The sequence below is a fragment of the Rhamphochromis longiceps genome, linkage group LG7 (assembly GCF_057381845.1).
Source record: "Rhamphochromis longiceps isolate RC_006_pf linkage group LG7, R_longiceps_female_GT1.1, whole genome shotgun sequence".
In the NCBI taxonomy this organism is placed as follows: domain Eukaryota; kingdom Metazoa; phylum Chordata; class Actinopteri; order Cichliformes; family Cichlidae; genus Rhamphochromis; species Rhamphochromis longiceps.
In genome coordinates this window covers 13,608,859-13,624,834 of record NC_140563.1, presented here as the reverse complement: position 1 = coordinate 13,624,834, position 15,976 = coordinate 13,608,859, and the positions used below count along the sequence as shown (strand labels likewise).

Below are 15,976 nucleotides of genomic sequence, written 5' to 3'. Positions count from 1 at the left end.
ACTGAATTTCTGTAATATTCTTATAATTTCTCACAAATTCCAAGTAAATGCTTGTTTACAAAGATAACGTGCTTTCTGAAGGTTATTTTATGCAACACTGTTTGAAACATGATTATAAAAAGAGCTGTGAAACTAGATAAAAGCTTCAGTAATGTGGCAGAGCTGTCATAATCAGTTCTTTGGTCTATTCTGTGAGGTTCAACTAGAAAGCCTTGATCAGGGCAGAAAGGGGGGCCGACTCTATAGACCAGCCTCTCGCCTCCCTTTTTGCACCAGGTGTCCTTGGCAGAGCCAGAGTAGTTGCTGAAGGTGGAGCAGAGTGAGCATTTTTTGTTGTTCAGATGGCCAAGTGGAGTGTTTGGCGTAGCCCTGTGACGCTGCCGCTGTGCTGGGCAGAGGAGCTTACAGCAACAGGTGTGCGCTGCAGCAGCAGCATGCCGGTGATCAGACAGGCATGCTCGGAAAGCAGCAGCGTCGTCAGGCCTTTCAATGAAGTTCCTGGACTGTGGAAGAATGGCTGGGCTAACTTGTACAATTTCTGGAAGTTGGATGGCTTCAGAAATCTTCACCGCCTCACGTTGCAGAACTTCAACACTTTTGGACCTATTTACAGGTAAAGGAGTCCAGGCTGTTTGATTCGTTCTACATAAAATGAAAAAATTACTGCACATGGCTGACCAAAACGTGATGGGTTTTAAGAAAACAAAAAAACAAACCTGTAACCTACAATTTCCAAGGTCAAATGTTCATCTCACAATTTCTTTTCTTGTTTTCTGTATGGCAGAGAAAAAATAGGTTCTTATGAAAGTGTAAATATCATCAACCCCGAGGATGCTGCCATCCTCTTCAAAGCAGAGGGCCATTATCCTAAAAGGCTGAAGGTTGAACCATGGACATCATACAGAGATTACAGAAATCGCAAATATGGAGTTCTTCTTAAGTACGTCCTGTTACTGTCCTCTTCCAACTCTTCCACTATTCAGACACTTTGACAAAACCAGTCTCTTCAGTAAGCATTACCAGTGTTAGCTAAATACTTTAAAATAATTACAAATCTGATTGTCACACAGGAATGGAGAAGACTGGAGATCAAACCGTGTGATTCTCAACAAGGAGGTGATTTCCTTGAAGATGCTGGAAAACTTTGTGCCTTTGCTGGATGAAGTGGGCCAGGATTTTGTGGCCAGAGTTCACAAGAAGATCAAGCGAACTGGCCAGAACAAGTGGACCACTGACCTCTCTCAAGAACTCTTTAAATATGCATTAGAATGTAAGACTAACATTTATTTAAAATATTCAATTCTAATTATTCCTGCCTTTTTTAAACTCAATCACACATCACTTGTTTCTATCTCATGTTTGTTTTGTCCAATATAGCGGTGAGCTCAGTGCTGTATGGTGAGCGTCTGGGTTTGATGCTGGACTACATTGACCCAGAAGCTCAGCATTTCATTGACTGCATCACCCTTATGTTCAAGACTACCTCGCCCATGCTGTACATACCTCCTGCTCTCTTGAAGCAGACTGGATCAAAGGTGTGGCGCGACCACGTGGAGGCCTGGGATGGCATATTCAACCACGGTGGGACACATAGGTTGAAAATTTAATTCTGAAATTTCAAAATACAGTTTTTGCTTTTACTGTGGTGCAATTTCTTGTTTCATTTCTGTCCTTTCGTTGCATCAGCGGACCGCTGTATCCAGAACATCTACAAGAAGCTACATCAGGATGCAGGCACTCCAAAGAAATACCCAGGAGTCCTGGCAAGCCTGCTCATGCTGGACAAGCTGTCCATTGAAGACATCAAAGCCAGTGTCACTGAACTGATGGCGGGTGGAGTAGATACAGTAAGGAGAAAAAAAAAATTTAAGTATGAGGAACTGTGTGACTGTTATCCAGATTTTTAAGGCTGCTTCTGGTTGTGTTACAGACTTCTATAACGCTTCTGTGGACGTTGTATGAATTAGCCAGGCACCCCAACCTCCAGGAGGAGCTCAGGGCAGAGGTGGCTGCAGCTCGGGCCGAAAGTCAGGGAGACTTGCTGGAGATGCTGAAGCGGATCCCTTTGGTCAAAGGTGCTCTGAAGGAAACACTCAGGTGACTGAAACACATGTTCAAGACATTTAAGATAAGACCAGAAAAGATACACTTTATCAGAATGAACTTTTGCAATTCTCTTAGTTCATTAGTTTGTGTTTCTTTTATAAAAGTGGTTTTCTTTCTGTGTCTCAGGTTGCATCCGGTGGCAGTGAACTTGCAAAGATACATAGCAGAAGACATAATTATTCAAAACTATCACATCCCAGCTGGGGTAGGAGGCACAAAAACATATAAATGATGTATTTATATTTGAGTATTTGACCATTTTCATACAAACTGTCATGCATGTTGTTGTGTCTGTATATGTCTGTATGTGTATTCAGACTCTGGTCCAATTAGGGCTGTATGCTATGGGAAGACACCCCAAGGTGTTTTTTCGTCCGGAGCAGTATCAGCCCTCTCGCTGGCTGAGGACCGAGACCCACTACTTCAGAAGTCTGGGCTTCGGCTTTGGGCCCCGTCAGTGTTTAGGACGAAGAATAGCTGAAGCAGAGATGCAACTCTTTCTTATCCACGTAAGATATAAAGAAAATAATCAGCAGTATTTCCATATATATGTGGCACACTGACATCATACAAACTGTCTGTGCTACCTTTGCAGATTCTCGAGAACTTCAGAGTGGAGAAACAGCAACATTTGGAAGTAAAGAGCACCTTTGAGCTAATTCTCGTGCCAGACAAGCCCATAATATTGACTCTGAAACCTGTACAAGCAAGTCAGTAACATCGCGTTTGATGAAATTAACTGTAAACGGCTTCACAAAACTCCACAATATGAACAACAAATGAAAATCTTCCAACCTTAGAGTTGTAGGGAGAGCAAGAAAAACACAGGAAGGAAGGAATAAGTTAAAGAGATACTGAGGTAAAAACCTCAGTTTTTACCTCAGTATCTCTATAGCTAGACAACAAAGTAATGATACATATTGTAGATTGCTTAGTGAAAAATGTGATTACTAAGGGACATGTACTATGTGTGTGAAATATACTAAAAATCAGGAATGCATTGTGCAAATTTATTCCACTTGTACTTGGCAAAAATTTTCATTTATGTACCAATGATGAATAAAAAAATACAACTGATACAAAGTATCTGTTTTTATATGTAATTGTCTATGGTTTACATTTTAAACACACTTTTTCAGATTAAATCATCACATTTGAATTAGATCTAAATTTTAAATCACAGACTCTGTGTCCCATCAACAGTTCAATTCATTTGCAGGTCTTTTTACAGGTTTTGCTTCTGCTGTCCTCTTTGCTGGTATAAGGAGCTGTAGGAAGTAACATGCAGTATTTGAGAATATTAAATCCCTTCATACCATAATTATATGGAGAAGGGTGAGGCCTGACTGACCGAAGGAACATTTTGAAGGATTGCTGTGGATGTCCGGATGAAGCCGTGCCTGTGCTCGCTCAGTTTGGTCAGCATTTCTTGCTTCTCTCTCCCCCATACTTTAGCGTTCTCCTCCAGCTTTAAAGATGCAAAAGAAGAAAAAAAAAATATTTATAAGGAAATAAATAATTAGACCAAGTATATCTTATTTATATTTTCTTAACCTGAGCTTCCAGTGTTTGGATTCGTGCTTCAGCCCTCTCCAATTTATGTCGTAAACTCCATTCCTCCTTGAGTGTAAAAATAGAAAAAAAAATGTCACTTTTAGGAGTTGCGAGGGAAAATTTGGATACTATCATAGTCATTTGCAATATTTAAGGAGTTTAAGAAGTACCTGGTCTGACTGCTGTGTTTTGAGTGGTGCAGGCAGCTGGTGAATCCTTTCCAGCTCTTTTCTGAGACGGCCGTTCTCTGCTGCTAAGGCTGATTTCATTTCCTTCTTTTTAAGGCCATCTTCTCAGCATGAAAGGAGATCAGACACTCCAGTCATTGTCAGTGCTTTTGTGATCATAATTGTTCCCACTGGGTGCACCTACCTCTTTCCATTAGCATCAGCCTTTTGTCACCACGATAAATATTCTTGTCTCTGAGCTTTCCATCTAATGCTTTCTCCATTTTTTCTATGACCTAAAAATAAGGATGGCACAAACATAAATATCCCCACATGCGAATTATAAGCTGCTAGTCACATGAGAAGCATATTCACTGTCATGAAATTAGATTAGTAACAGACTGTTCACCTCTTCCTGCTGTTTCACTGTGGCCTCTAAAGTTGCCATCTTTGCCAAGTGACTCTGGTGATGCTGCAGATCCTTCTGCTCCTGCTGGAGGACTCTGCAGAGCTTTAATAGCTCCTGCTCACTATCATTTTTCTGCACAAAAAAACAATACGAGTTATATAATCAATGGAAAGACACTTTCCTGAGACGTGTTTTTAAAAATATTCATAATGTGTGTGGTGTGTTTTCTAACCCGGATGAGCTCATTCTGCAGATGTTGTATGCGGTCCCTTTGTGTGGCGGCCTTGCTCACCTCACTGGCGAGCTTGAATTTTAGAGTGGCTTAAAAAGAGCAGAACAATCATCAGAACTGCAGAAACTGTCTGTCATCCCTTACTTACAGGGAACGTGTTTTTTGTACATTCACTTAAAAACTCGATCGCTGAGCATATCTAAGTAATGAGTTCGAATTTCACACTAGTTTCAATAACATGTCAGTTTTATGCCATGTGCTTTGGACCAATAATAATCAAAAGATCCATCAATATACTTTTGAATTTGAATGGATCTTTCGGAGGGATGGGAGTTAAATCCTATCCTTTTGCTTTTGATGTTAGCAAAGAGACCTTCTGGAACGTCCTTTCCCCGAGGGCCACAAACTGTCCTTCAGGAGATAAGGGTTGTAGTACACACGGAGCTTATCGTGGTCCATGGCCTGAATAAGCTTCCTTATCACAAAATGACAGTCTGCCTGGGAAAGGACACTCACAAGGATTAACGCATGCTGAGCAGCCTTGGATGTCATGACTTCATCTGCCGAAGAAATGACCTTAAGTCTGTTACGGCACTGAGAGAGAGCTAGCTGGGTGGTAAATTATCTGACTTTAGTGGATCAGCACCTAGTCCTTTATTTGCTCTTAACTTCTTAGGAGTTTAAAATTTTGCTCTGAGACTAAATGATGGTGTGTGGATAATATAAAGCTGAGTAAAACTTAAATGTTAAATTTATTTAAGTGTCAAATCACAACAACAACATCCTCAAGGGACTTTGTATTGTAAGGCGAAGACCCTACAATAACGCAGAGAAAATCCCAACAATCAGACAAACCCCCCATGAAGAAGTAATGGGCAACACTGGGAAGGAAAATTGATGACAGGGGAAATAACTAATGATGAAATGCAGAGTGATGTATAAACACCCAGTGAGTGAAGAAGAAACATTCACGGCATCACGGGAAGCCCCCAGCAGCCTAGGCCTATTGCAGCATAACTAAGGGAGAGTTCAGGGTCACCTGATCCAGCCCCAGCTATAAGCTATAGACTTATAAGCTATATATGCGAAATGGAAAGTTGTAAATCTAATCTTAAAATTAGAGAGGGTGTATATCTCTTGAGTTCAAACTGGGAGCTGGTTCCACAGGAGAGGGGCCTGAAAGCTGAAGGTTCTGGCTCCCATTTTACTTTTAAAACATAAACTCTACTTTTAAATGCCCCCGTGAACCACAAGCTACCAGAGAGTGAAGTTAGAGTGATATATTACTTTTGTACCTATTCGGTCAGCAATTTCAGCCTTGGTCATGACATCAATGTCAGTGTCGGCCAGAAGATCTCGTCCAAGGTCCTGCTGCAGAGACAGATCACTGCGGAGCTGACTGTTTTCTGCCTCCAAAGACAGCACCTGTGTCCTAAGTGTTATTATGTCTTCTGCCATCCTAGACATTGCTGAGCGATAGTTTTCAATCTCCTGATGGTGAAAGAGTGCCTCACATTAGAACATTTTCAGTGGCTTAAAAGCAGAGGTGAGAAGTAATGAAGTACAAATACTTTGTTACTGTACTTAAGTAGAGTACTTAAGAAGTAACCAAGTACAAATAGTAGAATTGTCAGGTATCTGTACTTTATTTGATTATTTATTTTTCAGACAACTTTTTACTTTTACTACCTACATTTTTATACAAATATGCGTATTTTCTACTCCTTACATATGCAAAACAGTCTCGTTACTTTCGGTTCAAAGGTTCATTTATAGCTTATAGGTGGGCCGGAAGGAGTGCAGGTGTCCGCAATTTGTGTTCGCGGTACTTCAGAATCAAGCTAGCGCCACAGAAGAGGAGCGAGCATAACGGAAGTAACGTTTTGTTAAGTGGCAGGTAAGTACAAATTAAACGTTTCTATCAGCAAAAACACGCAAACTTTTTGTGTGCAGTTTGACGCACAGTGTGTCGCTAGCTAAAGGTCTGGATTTCCTAGGGAGAGAAAAGCGTGCGTGATAAATTCAATGAGAGATGGAGGAAGACAGACAGGACGTGAGAGGAAGAAGAGAGGTTGTATTTAAAGGTAAGAAGTGCTCAGTGACTCTGATGAACTGCAAATTTAAAGCTTATATGCAATGTCTTGTTTTGATAGATTATGTGTTTTCATTTTTGTGAAACAAACTAAGCTATACTAACTTTGTGCCATTCAAATGTTGCATGAATATTTGGGGTATTTTGCCCAGGATAAACAGGGTAGCTTGCATTAACGCACCTTGTTGGACTGTATCAAAGTGGCTGTGGTTCTTATGGTTAGAATAAGGTTACATCAAATGCATCAGAGATGAATTTGCATTTAAACTGATGATGCTTAGATTAATTCACTGAATCCTAACTGTATACCAGCTTTATGCTGTCTAGTATAAAGAAACAGTATAGTGTCAGGGGATGGACATCACCCATGGTAGCTTGTGAAAATGCTGACATCTTGTTGAATTCAGTTATGTAAATCCACAAAGAGCAGCAGGTCAGCTGATCACAGCGTGTACACTAAGAAAATCTACTGACGCTCACATTAATTGTTATGAGTTGGAATTCTTTTTCCCACTGAGCCACTACAGAGATCTTAGGATTCCCCCCACCTGTTGAGTCCCACTATAACCAATGACTTACTCGTTTTCCTGTTTAGGTGTGGAGGCAAAGTTACCCTCTACAATGTAGGTAACAGAAAATAGATATTTTTAAAAATTCTCTTTCACTGTTTGTGTCCTACTGGTCTACTACTACTTGCATTGAACCTTATTAGTGCCTGTCAGATCAATAAATGCCATTCTTTTTAGTGCTTATAGTGGCATTTTACTGTCATGCACTGACTGGTGTCAACAATAAATTCACTGGCCTGTAAACAATTTGATATTAGTGGTTATGAGCGAGCGCCACCACTAGATGTCTCCTCAAACCCATGTCTTAAGAGAGTAATACAGGATGTATTACCATAGACACACAAACAATTATAGCAGCAAAAGGGATGAACAGGCTTGAACTGGTTTTAAATAGGATAACTGGTAACTTCTGGTTTTCAGATATGCATGTAGCATGAGACACGGGGTATTACTGCAAGCCATAAATGAATGTAATCCATTGACTTGGATGTTCCTCTAATTGATTGGTTAAGGTTTGGTATAATGTATTCATAACTCTGGCTCCTCAAATTCATAAGGGCATACCACTCCATCCTGTAAAGGTGTTTTGTTAGGGGAAATTTAACCGGGGATTTTGCACAAATTTTAGTCGTTTACTCATGCATGCACACACGTTCCTCTCTGAAAGCTGAATTTCTGTAGAAGCGAGCAAAAAATATATATTTCTGGGAAATTCTTTAAAGAAATTTGTTTCTTTAAAGGCTGACAAAATGAGTCTGGGAGGAGAGCTTTTTTATCAAAGCATTTCTTTGTACAAGGCCCCTGGATGTTGTCTAGCAGCATGCAGGACCCATTGTTCTGTCACATGCTCTTCTATCAAGTTGAATAGCCAGAATTGAATGGAGACAAGAGGCAGGTCCAGCTGTATGTATGAGCAGGGGGGTGACGATTAGGGGATTCCAATCTTGGATGGTGTTGTTGTGTCTCCCATGGGACACAAGGGGTGAAATTGAGCATCTAATTGAAAGGGCAGGGACGAGGTGACAATCATGACTGTAGATGAGATGTCGTCTCTGCTGGGGGCCCAAAGCAGTGTGTGAATGAGAGCTCCCCGTGATGAGTCTGGAAAGTCCTTTTATGTGTTGAAAATAAAAGGGAATCTCTGTCTCTGGCTGGATCCCTTCTATTCTGTATGATATAAAGCCATTAAACAGGTCTGATGTCATGCATAAAGTCACGTCAGGACAGATGTATGACAGCTCGACTGAAACATGAGGATTTCACATTTGGCTGCATTTTATTAACCACATTATTTTACATGTAAAGTATTAATAATCATTGTCTATTAAACTTTAAATATGCACTTTTGCACTGAAAAATACTTGTTGATAAATTAAGCACATATAAAATCTACACCCACAGACAATTTAAGGCAGTGTGCAGACATAATAGTCTGGCTGTAAATAAAACAGGAGAAAATGGCAAGATATTTGAAAAGAAAATGTTATTGGAACACTTTAAGCCTCATCAGCTTAATCCTCCTTCAGTGCAATTACAGTCAAGGAGAAATGTTAATGTATTCATTTTATCTCCAAACTGTGACTGTTTGCTTCATCATCTTCTCATTTCACTGGCCTCTCTGTGTCACTGTTCGCTAACTAAATATGACATAGGATTGCCTCACTGATTGATTGAACAGTTAAGATATTGGTCATGCCTATTCACCTTTGTTTGGAGGTCAGAGATCTCTGCTACGTGGGGATCATCCTCAAAGTCATGCGGAGGGGGCCTAAAGCATGAGAACACAATTGTAGTCTAAATTTAAGTCTTTCATTTACTTTCGAAATAAATCAAATAAATCTGTTTCTCATATATTTTTGCACCGTACCGCATGTGTGGATGAGGAACTTGATACATGCTGTTTATGTTAGGTTTGTTCTCGGTAGAGTCTGCCCTCTCAGCTTTAGTATTCTGGTCTAGCTGGGCAGTGCCTGGAAGCTCAGTCTTTGCTCTGCTGCGAAGCAGCTGATTATCTGGTAGAATCTGTGCCAGGGCATCATGAGATGGGAGATTGTATTTTCCCCTCTGAAACTGTAGAGCACATAGTGTTTGATTGTCACAAATGATTTCCAAACTTGCTCAAAGCTGTTTCAGAAACAAATGTTGTTAAAATCTGTATGAATATCAAACAAGCATCACTTAAAATGCTAATGGTCTCTTTTAACTTCATTTACTGTCCCAGAAACATACAAATTATGCATCATAACTTATTCAGAATAAATGATAAGCCAACCTGAAATGCCCAAAATATGTACTTGTTTGATTGGCCACTCCAGGTTGGCTCTAAAAGCAACTCCTATGATGAAAATGTAGAGCTTTGGACAAAAATGATTTTCTAATTATTCTTTGTCCACTAATCATACCAGTGCTTATAAGTCCAGTCTATATGACACATGCTAACTAGGCAGCTAGTTTACTTGGCTTCACCCCCTGTAAAAGATAAAAGTAGCTGAAGCCAAAGTTTAAGTGCCTCAAACCCGCATTCTTTTTTTTTTTTTTTATCAAATCCTTTGGTGTCAAAACACATCTTAAAGACTTTAAATCAGTAGTCCATCCATCTTCTTCCGCTTTATCCGGGGCCAGGTCGCGGGGGCAGCAGCCTAAGCAGAGAAGCCCAGACCTTTCTCTCCCCAGCCACCTCCTCTAGCTTATCCGGGGGAACACCAAGGCGTTTCCAGGCCAGCCGAGAGATATAATCTCTCTAGTGTGTCCTGGGTCTGCCCCGGGGCCTCCTCCCGATGGGACATGCCCGGAAAACCTCACCCAGGAGGCGCCCAGGAGGCATCCTTGTCAGATGCCTGAACCACCTCAGCTGGCTCCTTTGATGTGGAGGAGCAGCAGCTCTACTCTGAGCCCCTCCTGGGTGGCTGAACTTCTCACCCTATCTCTAAGGTAGAGGCCAGCCACCCGTCGGAGGAAACTCATTTCCGCTGCTTGTATCCGCGATCTCGTTCTTTCAGTCACTACCCACAGCTCGTGGCCATAGGTGAGGGTAGTGACGTAGATCGACCGGTAAATTGAGAGCTTCGCTTTTACGCTCAGCTCTCTCTTCACCACGGCGGACCGTTGCAGGGTGCGCATCACTGCAGCCGCAACACCAAGCTGTCTGTCGATCTCCGGCTCCCTTCTCCCATAACTCGCGAACAAGACCTGAGATACTTAAACTCCTCCACTTGGGGCAGGAACTCATCCCCGACCCGGAGTGGGCACTCCACCCTTTTCCGGCTGAGAACCTTAGTCTTAGATTTGGAGGTGCTGATCCTCATTCCTGCTGCGTCGCACTCGGCTGTGAACCATTCCAGTGGTTCTGTTGGCTACATTCATGAAGCCAACAGAACCACATCATCCGCAAAAAACAGAGATGAGATTCCGAGGCCGCCTAAGTGAAAGCCCACCGCCACTTGGCTGCGCCTAGAAATCCTGTCCATAAAAATTATGAACAGAATCGGTGACAAAGGGCAGCCCTGGCGGAGCCCATTACCCACCGGGAACGAGTCCGACTTATTGCGTGCACCTCCCACAGGACACCCCGAGGGACACGTTCGAATGTCTTCTCTAAGTCCACAAAACACAGGTAGACTATTTGGGCAAACTCCCATGCGCCCTCAAGTATCCTTGAGAGGATAAAGAGCTGGTCCAGTGTTCTGCGACCAGGACGAAAACCGCATTGCTCCTCCTGTATCTGAGGTTTGACTAGCGGATGAACTCTCATTTCCAGCACCCTGGCATAGACTTTCCCAGGGAGGCTGAGGAGTGTGATCCCCCTGTAGTTGTAACACATCCTCCGGTCCCACTTCTTAAAAATGGGGACCACCCATTTTTCTGACAGTCTTGTCTGCCAGTCCAGGGGTACTGCCCCTGATCTCCACGCAACATTGTAGAGGTTTTTCAACCAGGACAGCCGTACAACATCCAGAGCCTTCAGGAACTCGAGGCGGACCTCATCCACACCAGTGGCTCTGCCACCAAGGAGTTGTTTAAGTGACCTCCCCCCCAGAAATTGGCGGGTCATCCCCCTCATCCCCAGACTCTGCTTCCTCCTCGGAAGACATGTCAGTGGGATCAAGGAGGTCCTTGAAGTATTCCTTCCACCGCCAGACAATTTTCTCAGTCAAATTCAGCAGCGCTCCAACAGCACTATACACAGTGCAGGTAGAGCACCGGTTTCCCCTCCTGAGATGCCTGACGGTTTGTCAGAATCTCTTCGAGGCAGTCCGAAAGTCTTTTTCCATGGCCTCTCCGAACTCCTCCCACACCCGAGTTTTTGCTTCAGCCACTGCCCGACCCGCATTCCGCTTGGCCTGTCGGTACCTGTCAGCTGCCAAAGTCCCAGAGGCTAACCAAGCCCGATAGGACTCCTTCTTCAGCTTGGTGGCTCCCTTCACCTCTGGTGTCCACCATTTGGTTTGGGGGTTACCACCACGACAGGCACCAACCACCTTACGGCCGCAGCTTAATGCAGCAGCAGGAGATGCTGAACATGGTCCATTCAGACTTAATATCTTCAGTCTCCCTCGGAATGCTGTTGAAGCTCTGCCGGAGGTGTGCGTTGAAGATCTCACGGACGGGGGCCTCTGCTAGGCGTTCCCAGCACACCCTCGTTTAGGTGCACCGGGTCTGTCCAGCGTCCTCCCCCGCCACCTGATCCAACTCACCACCAGGTGGTGATCAGTTGACAGCTCAGCCCCTCTTTTTACCCGAGTGTCCAGAACATATGGTCACAGGTCTGGTGATATGATTACAAAATCGATCATCGACCTGCGGCCTAGAGCTTCCTGGTGCCATGTGCACTTATGGACACTTATGTTTGAACAAGGTGTTTGTTATGGCCAAACTGTGATTTGCACAGAAGTCCAATAAAAAAACACCGCTTGGGTTCAGATCAGGGAGGTCGTTCCTCCCAATCACACCCCTCCAGGTCTCGCTGTCGTTACCCATGTGAGCATTGAAGTCTCCCAGTAGGACAACAGAGTCTCCAGGTGGAGCACCCTCCAGCACCCCACCCAGGAACTCTAAGAAGGCTGGGTACTCTGAACTGCCACTCGGTGTATAAGCGCAGATGACAGTCAGGACCCGTTCCCCGACCCTAAGGCGCAGGGAACAAACCCTCTCATCCACCAGGAAGAACCCCAACGTACAGGCAGTAAGCCGAGGGGATATTAGAATACCCACCCCAGCCCGTCGCCTCTCACCAGGGACAACTCCAGACTGAGACAGAGTTCAGCCCCTCTCCAGGAGACTGGTTCCAGAGCCAAAGCCATGCGTAGAGGTGAGCCCGACTATATCTAGCCAGTACCTCTCAACCTCATGCACTAACTCAGGCTCCTTCCCCACGAGAGAGGTGACATTCCATGTCCCAATTGCCTGTCTTGGTAGCCGGGGATCAGTCCGCCAGGGCCTCTGCTCCTGGCTGCCACTCGGCACAGAATGCACCCAACCCCTACGGCACCTCCTGCAGGTGGTGGGCCTGCGGGAGGATGGGCCCATGTCCCTTTTTCGGGCTGTGCCCGGCCGGACCCCACGGACTAAGGCCCGACCACCAGATGCTTGCCCTTGGGCACCCTTCACGGGCCTGGCTCCAGGGCGAGGCCCCGGTAACCCTATCCCGGGCAGGGTAAACTGTTCCCTCGATGTTTTCCTCATAAGGGTCTTCTGAATCGCTCTTTGTCTGGTCCCTCACCCAGGACCAATTTGCCATTGGAGATCCTACCAGGGGGAAAAAGCTCCCGGACAACATAGCCCCTGGGATCCCTGGGACACACAAACCCCTCCACCATGATAAGGTAGCGATTCACACATCTTAAAGACTTTAAATCCGTAGTTTCAGGTCTATTTTGTAAATTGTGGGCATTCTGTGAGTCAGAAAAAGGAGGATTATGCTCACTGGCTAATGACCTGTCAGTTAAAGGTTTTTACTCAGTTGTGGTGTCCTTGGTTTCTTTGTCAGATCCACCTCTTGCTAGTCTTGTTCAGTATCAGAACACCAACATGGTGATAGCAAAAATGTTCAACTTGAGACTTTAACCCTTGTATGGTGTTCGGGTCTGTGAGACCCGTGTTCAGTTTTTTTCAAAAGAAAAATTAAACAATTAATTATTTTTTCACGTGTAAATGTGTTGTGTCTTTCCACTCACTCCACTTGATTATAACTGATTTATTTATAACATTTTATATAAAAGAAAAACGAGAAGCACATTAATTCATAAATGTGATCTAACAAAGGTAAAGGGAAAAAATTAACCATGTTTGCTGTTCATATGTCTTGTAATTGGGATGAAGTAAACATCTGTTGAGTAATTTAACATAAAATTGTTTGATAGTGTTAATTTGGAAAGCCAAAACTCTAGCGGGTCCACCAGACCCATGAACACTGGCTGAGTAACAAAAATACGAACACCACACAAGGGTTAAAACATGGCTTCAGTAAACAATGAGTAATGTCACCATAATGTCTATGACTGAACTTTTTCTTATATGAGTGACTGAAGTATTAGTCACAGACTGTTTGTAAGGGTTTTGTGGACTTGGCATTGGGAAACCCTTGATCGTAAGTCAATGATCAACTTTGTCACTGCATCATTTATGGCAGAGTGGACACCCTAATGGAGGGAGGAACTGAGTTGTTGGATCAATTGCCTGGGGAGGACACCGTACAGAGGAATGTGCCTTTAGTGTGTGTGTGTGCGTTGTATTTGCATCTGGTGGAGAGCCATGTTTGGCAGAGCCCCACCTCTCACCACTGGCAGAACTTTGCATTCTAAGGATGGCATGGTCCAAAAGAATGAGATCATGGGTAAAGGCTGTGAGAATGAGCTTTCTCCTAAGAGTATCTGGGCTCTCCCTGAGGATCTCAAAAATCTAGGAAGGGCTTAGAAAAGGAGCCAGATGATTTGGCTCAGTCTTCTGACTAGTAGCCTCCTGGGTGCTTGCTTGAACGTAAAAGTTGTCCCAGGGCAGACTCAGCATGCTGGAGAGATTACATCTGTTGGGTGGCTTGAGAATCCCTTGTCGACTTAGCTGGGGGAGAGAGGTCTTGGCACCTCTGCTTAGACTGCTCCTCCCACAACCCGGAAAAGATAATCCAAAAATTAATGAATTAGTGGATGATTGAAGGAATGGATGGATAGACAAACTGGACCTCTAGGCAGTGATTGTGGTGTTGACCTATTGATAAATTTATAATGTAATATGGCAATTACTATTGTTTATCATCCTGATTGTGCTTATTTGTACTGATGGCACCTTGCGAATAAAGCTAACTAGAGTTACTGATGACTTAATGACGTGGTTCAGGAGTCTACTACTGACAAGCATATAACAAGGTTCATAGGCTCTCCATCTATGATTGGTCTTGACTGTAATTTATTTATTTTTTTTAAATGGAGCAGAATTCCTCCTAAGTGTCAAAATAAGAAATTTGTGATATTGAAAATAATAGTATGCTAATAACTGGTCTAACAGAAGTTCTGCAAAACAAAAACCCATTCTTCACCACATCATCATGGTCACCTTCATCAAATCTAGTCAGTAGTTTGTGTCAGTGAGAAAAGTTTTCCCCCCAAAACACGTTCTCTACTTCCTAGATATTGAATTGGTCAAATAGAAATGTAAACATTTAAAGGTAAAATTTTTAAATGAAGTAAAAACTGTTACTACTATTATTACAAAGACAACAGCGATATCAACTCTAAAGATGTAGAGCTAGTTTTTGAAAAAACACAAAGGGATGCCAAATGGTCATTGTTATCTGTACGATGGAAAATGCTGAACAACTTCCCGTGACAATAAGGGAGGACTAAATCAGCGGTCTCCAACCTTTTTTACGCCACGGACCGGTTTATGCCCGACAATATTTTCATGGACCGGCCTTTAATGTGTCGCGGATAAATACAACAAAATAAAACTACCGGTAGTACCGGTACCGAAAAAAAAGACGATTTATTCATAACACACGTGAAAAGACCCAGGAAAACTGAGTTAACGATCAAAACGATAACAAAATAACGCTGAAAACCGATAAAAACCCTGAAAATCATACATTTCACACCTGAGCCTCAACTCTCGTGGCCCGGTACCAAACGACTCACGGACCGGTACCGGTCCGAGGCTCGGGGGTTGGGGACCGCTGGACTAAATGACTTCCACAATGGTAGATTTAATGTTATCTAACATTTTTACATAAACTGAAAGCTTTTATCAAAATACATTGTATCTATGACCTTTCTCACTGCACTGTGAGCGAGGCCATTCCACCTCTTCATCACTTGAATATAAATGCTGTTACATCAGTAGGCATACACTACCCACTCCATAACTAGAGAGCTCTCTGTCAATAGCCCTGAAGTCCTTTAAGTGTGAGCATTGCATAAGCAGTGTACACTTTCAATGATGACAGTTGCCTGGCAGCGCAAATTCAAAAAAATGGCATTAAATAGAGTCATTATCCATTATCTTTCCACTGACTTGCCCACTAACGCAAATACCTCCACAGTGTCAGAACCTACCTGCACAGCTGCAGATGTGCTGAGTGATTTCATCTTTTTTGACGCCTTCATCCAACACAAAATGTCAGAGTCCTTTAACTGGTGGTGAATGGGAAAGCTGGAGCTTTGACATCAATCAGCTTGTAACCACAACACAAACCTTAGCGACTTCACAGGCAGTGAATTCCCACTATGTACAAAATGCTGTAATATCATGTTTCAGCAGAACTCACAGAAATAGAGTGTTGAGGCTTCAGTTCTTCTCATTAATTCACAGAGGCTTCAGAGACTCACACAAACAATGTATTCATGTACCAAGCTTTTG

The 15,976-nt window shown here is 43.2% G+C and overlaps 2 protein-coding genes across 2 annotated transcripts; one reads left to right on the top strand and one right to left on the bottom strand.

The window, feature by feature from the left end:
• Window positions 1-325: 325 nt before the first annotated feature.
• cyp11a1.2 (cytochrome P450 family 11 subfamily A member 1, tandem duplicate 2) lies at window positions 326-3,171 on the top strand. Its single transcript, XM_085412273.1, has 9 exons — window positions 326-613; window positions 785-940; window positions 1,071-1,270; window positions 1,378-1,581; window positions 1,687-1,847; window positions 1,931-2,097; window positions 2,233-2,311; window positions 2,424-2,615; window positions 2,702-3,171. The coding sequence occupies exons 1-9, from the start codon at window positions 342-344 to the stop codon at window positions 2,822-2,824; spliced, it is 1,554 nt and encodes a 517-aa protein (XP_085268399.1). The 5' UTR covers window positions 326-341; the 3' UTR covers window positions 2,825-3,171.
• Window positions 3,172-3,302: 131 nt separating this feature from the next.
• On the bottom strand, window positions 3,303-15,723 carry ccdc33 (coiled-coil domain containing 33). Its single transcript, XM_085411077.1, has 9 exons — window positions 15,673-15,723; window positions 5,764-5,959; window positions 4,469-4,557; window positions 4,237-4,368; window positions 4,033-4,123; window positions 3,831-3,949; window positions 3,661-3,726; window positions 3,458-3,574; window positions 3,303-3,374 (listed from the first exon to the last, which is right to left on the bottom strand). Exons 1-9 carry the CDS (start codon window positions 15,721-15,723, stop codon window positions 3,303-3,305), a joined length of 933 nt encoding a protein of 310 aa, XP_085267203.1.
• Window positions 15,724-15,976: the final 253 nt, after the last annotated feature.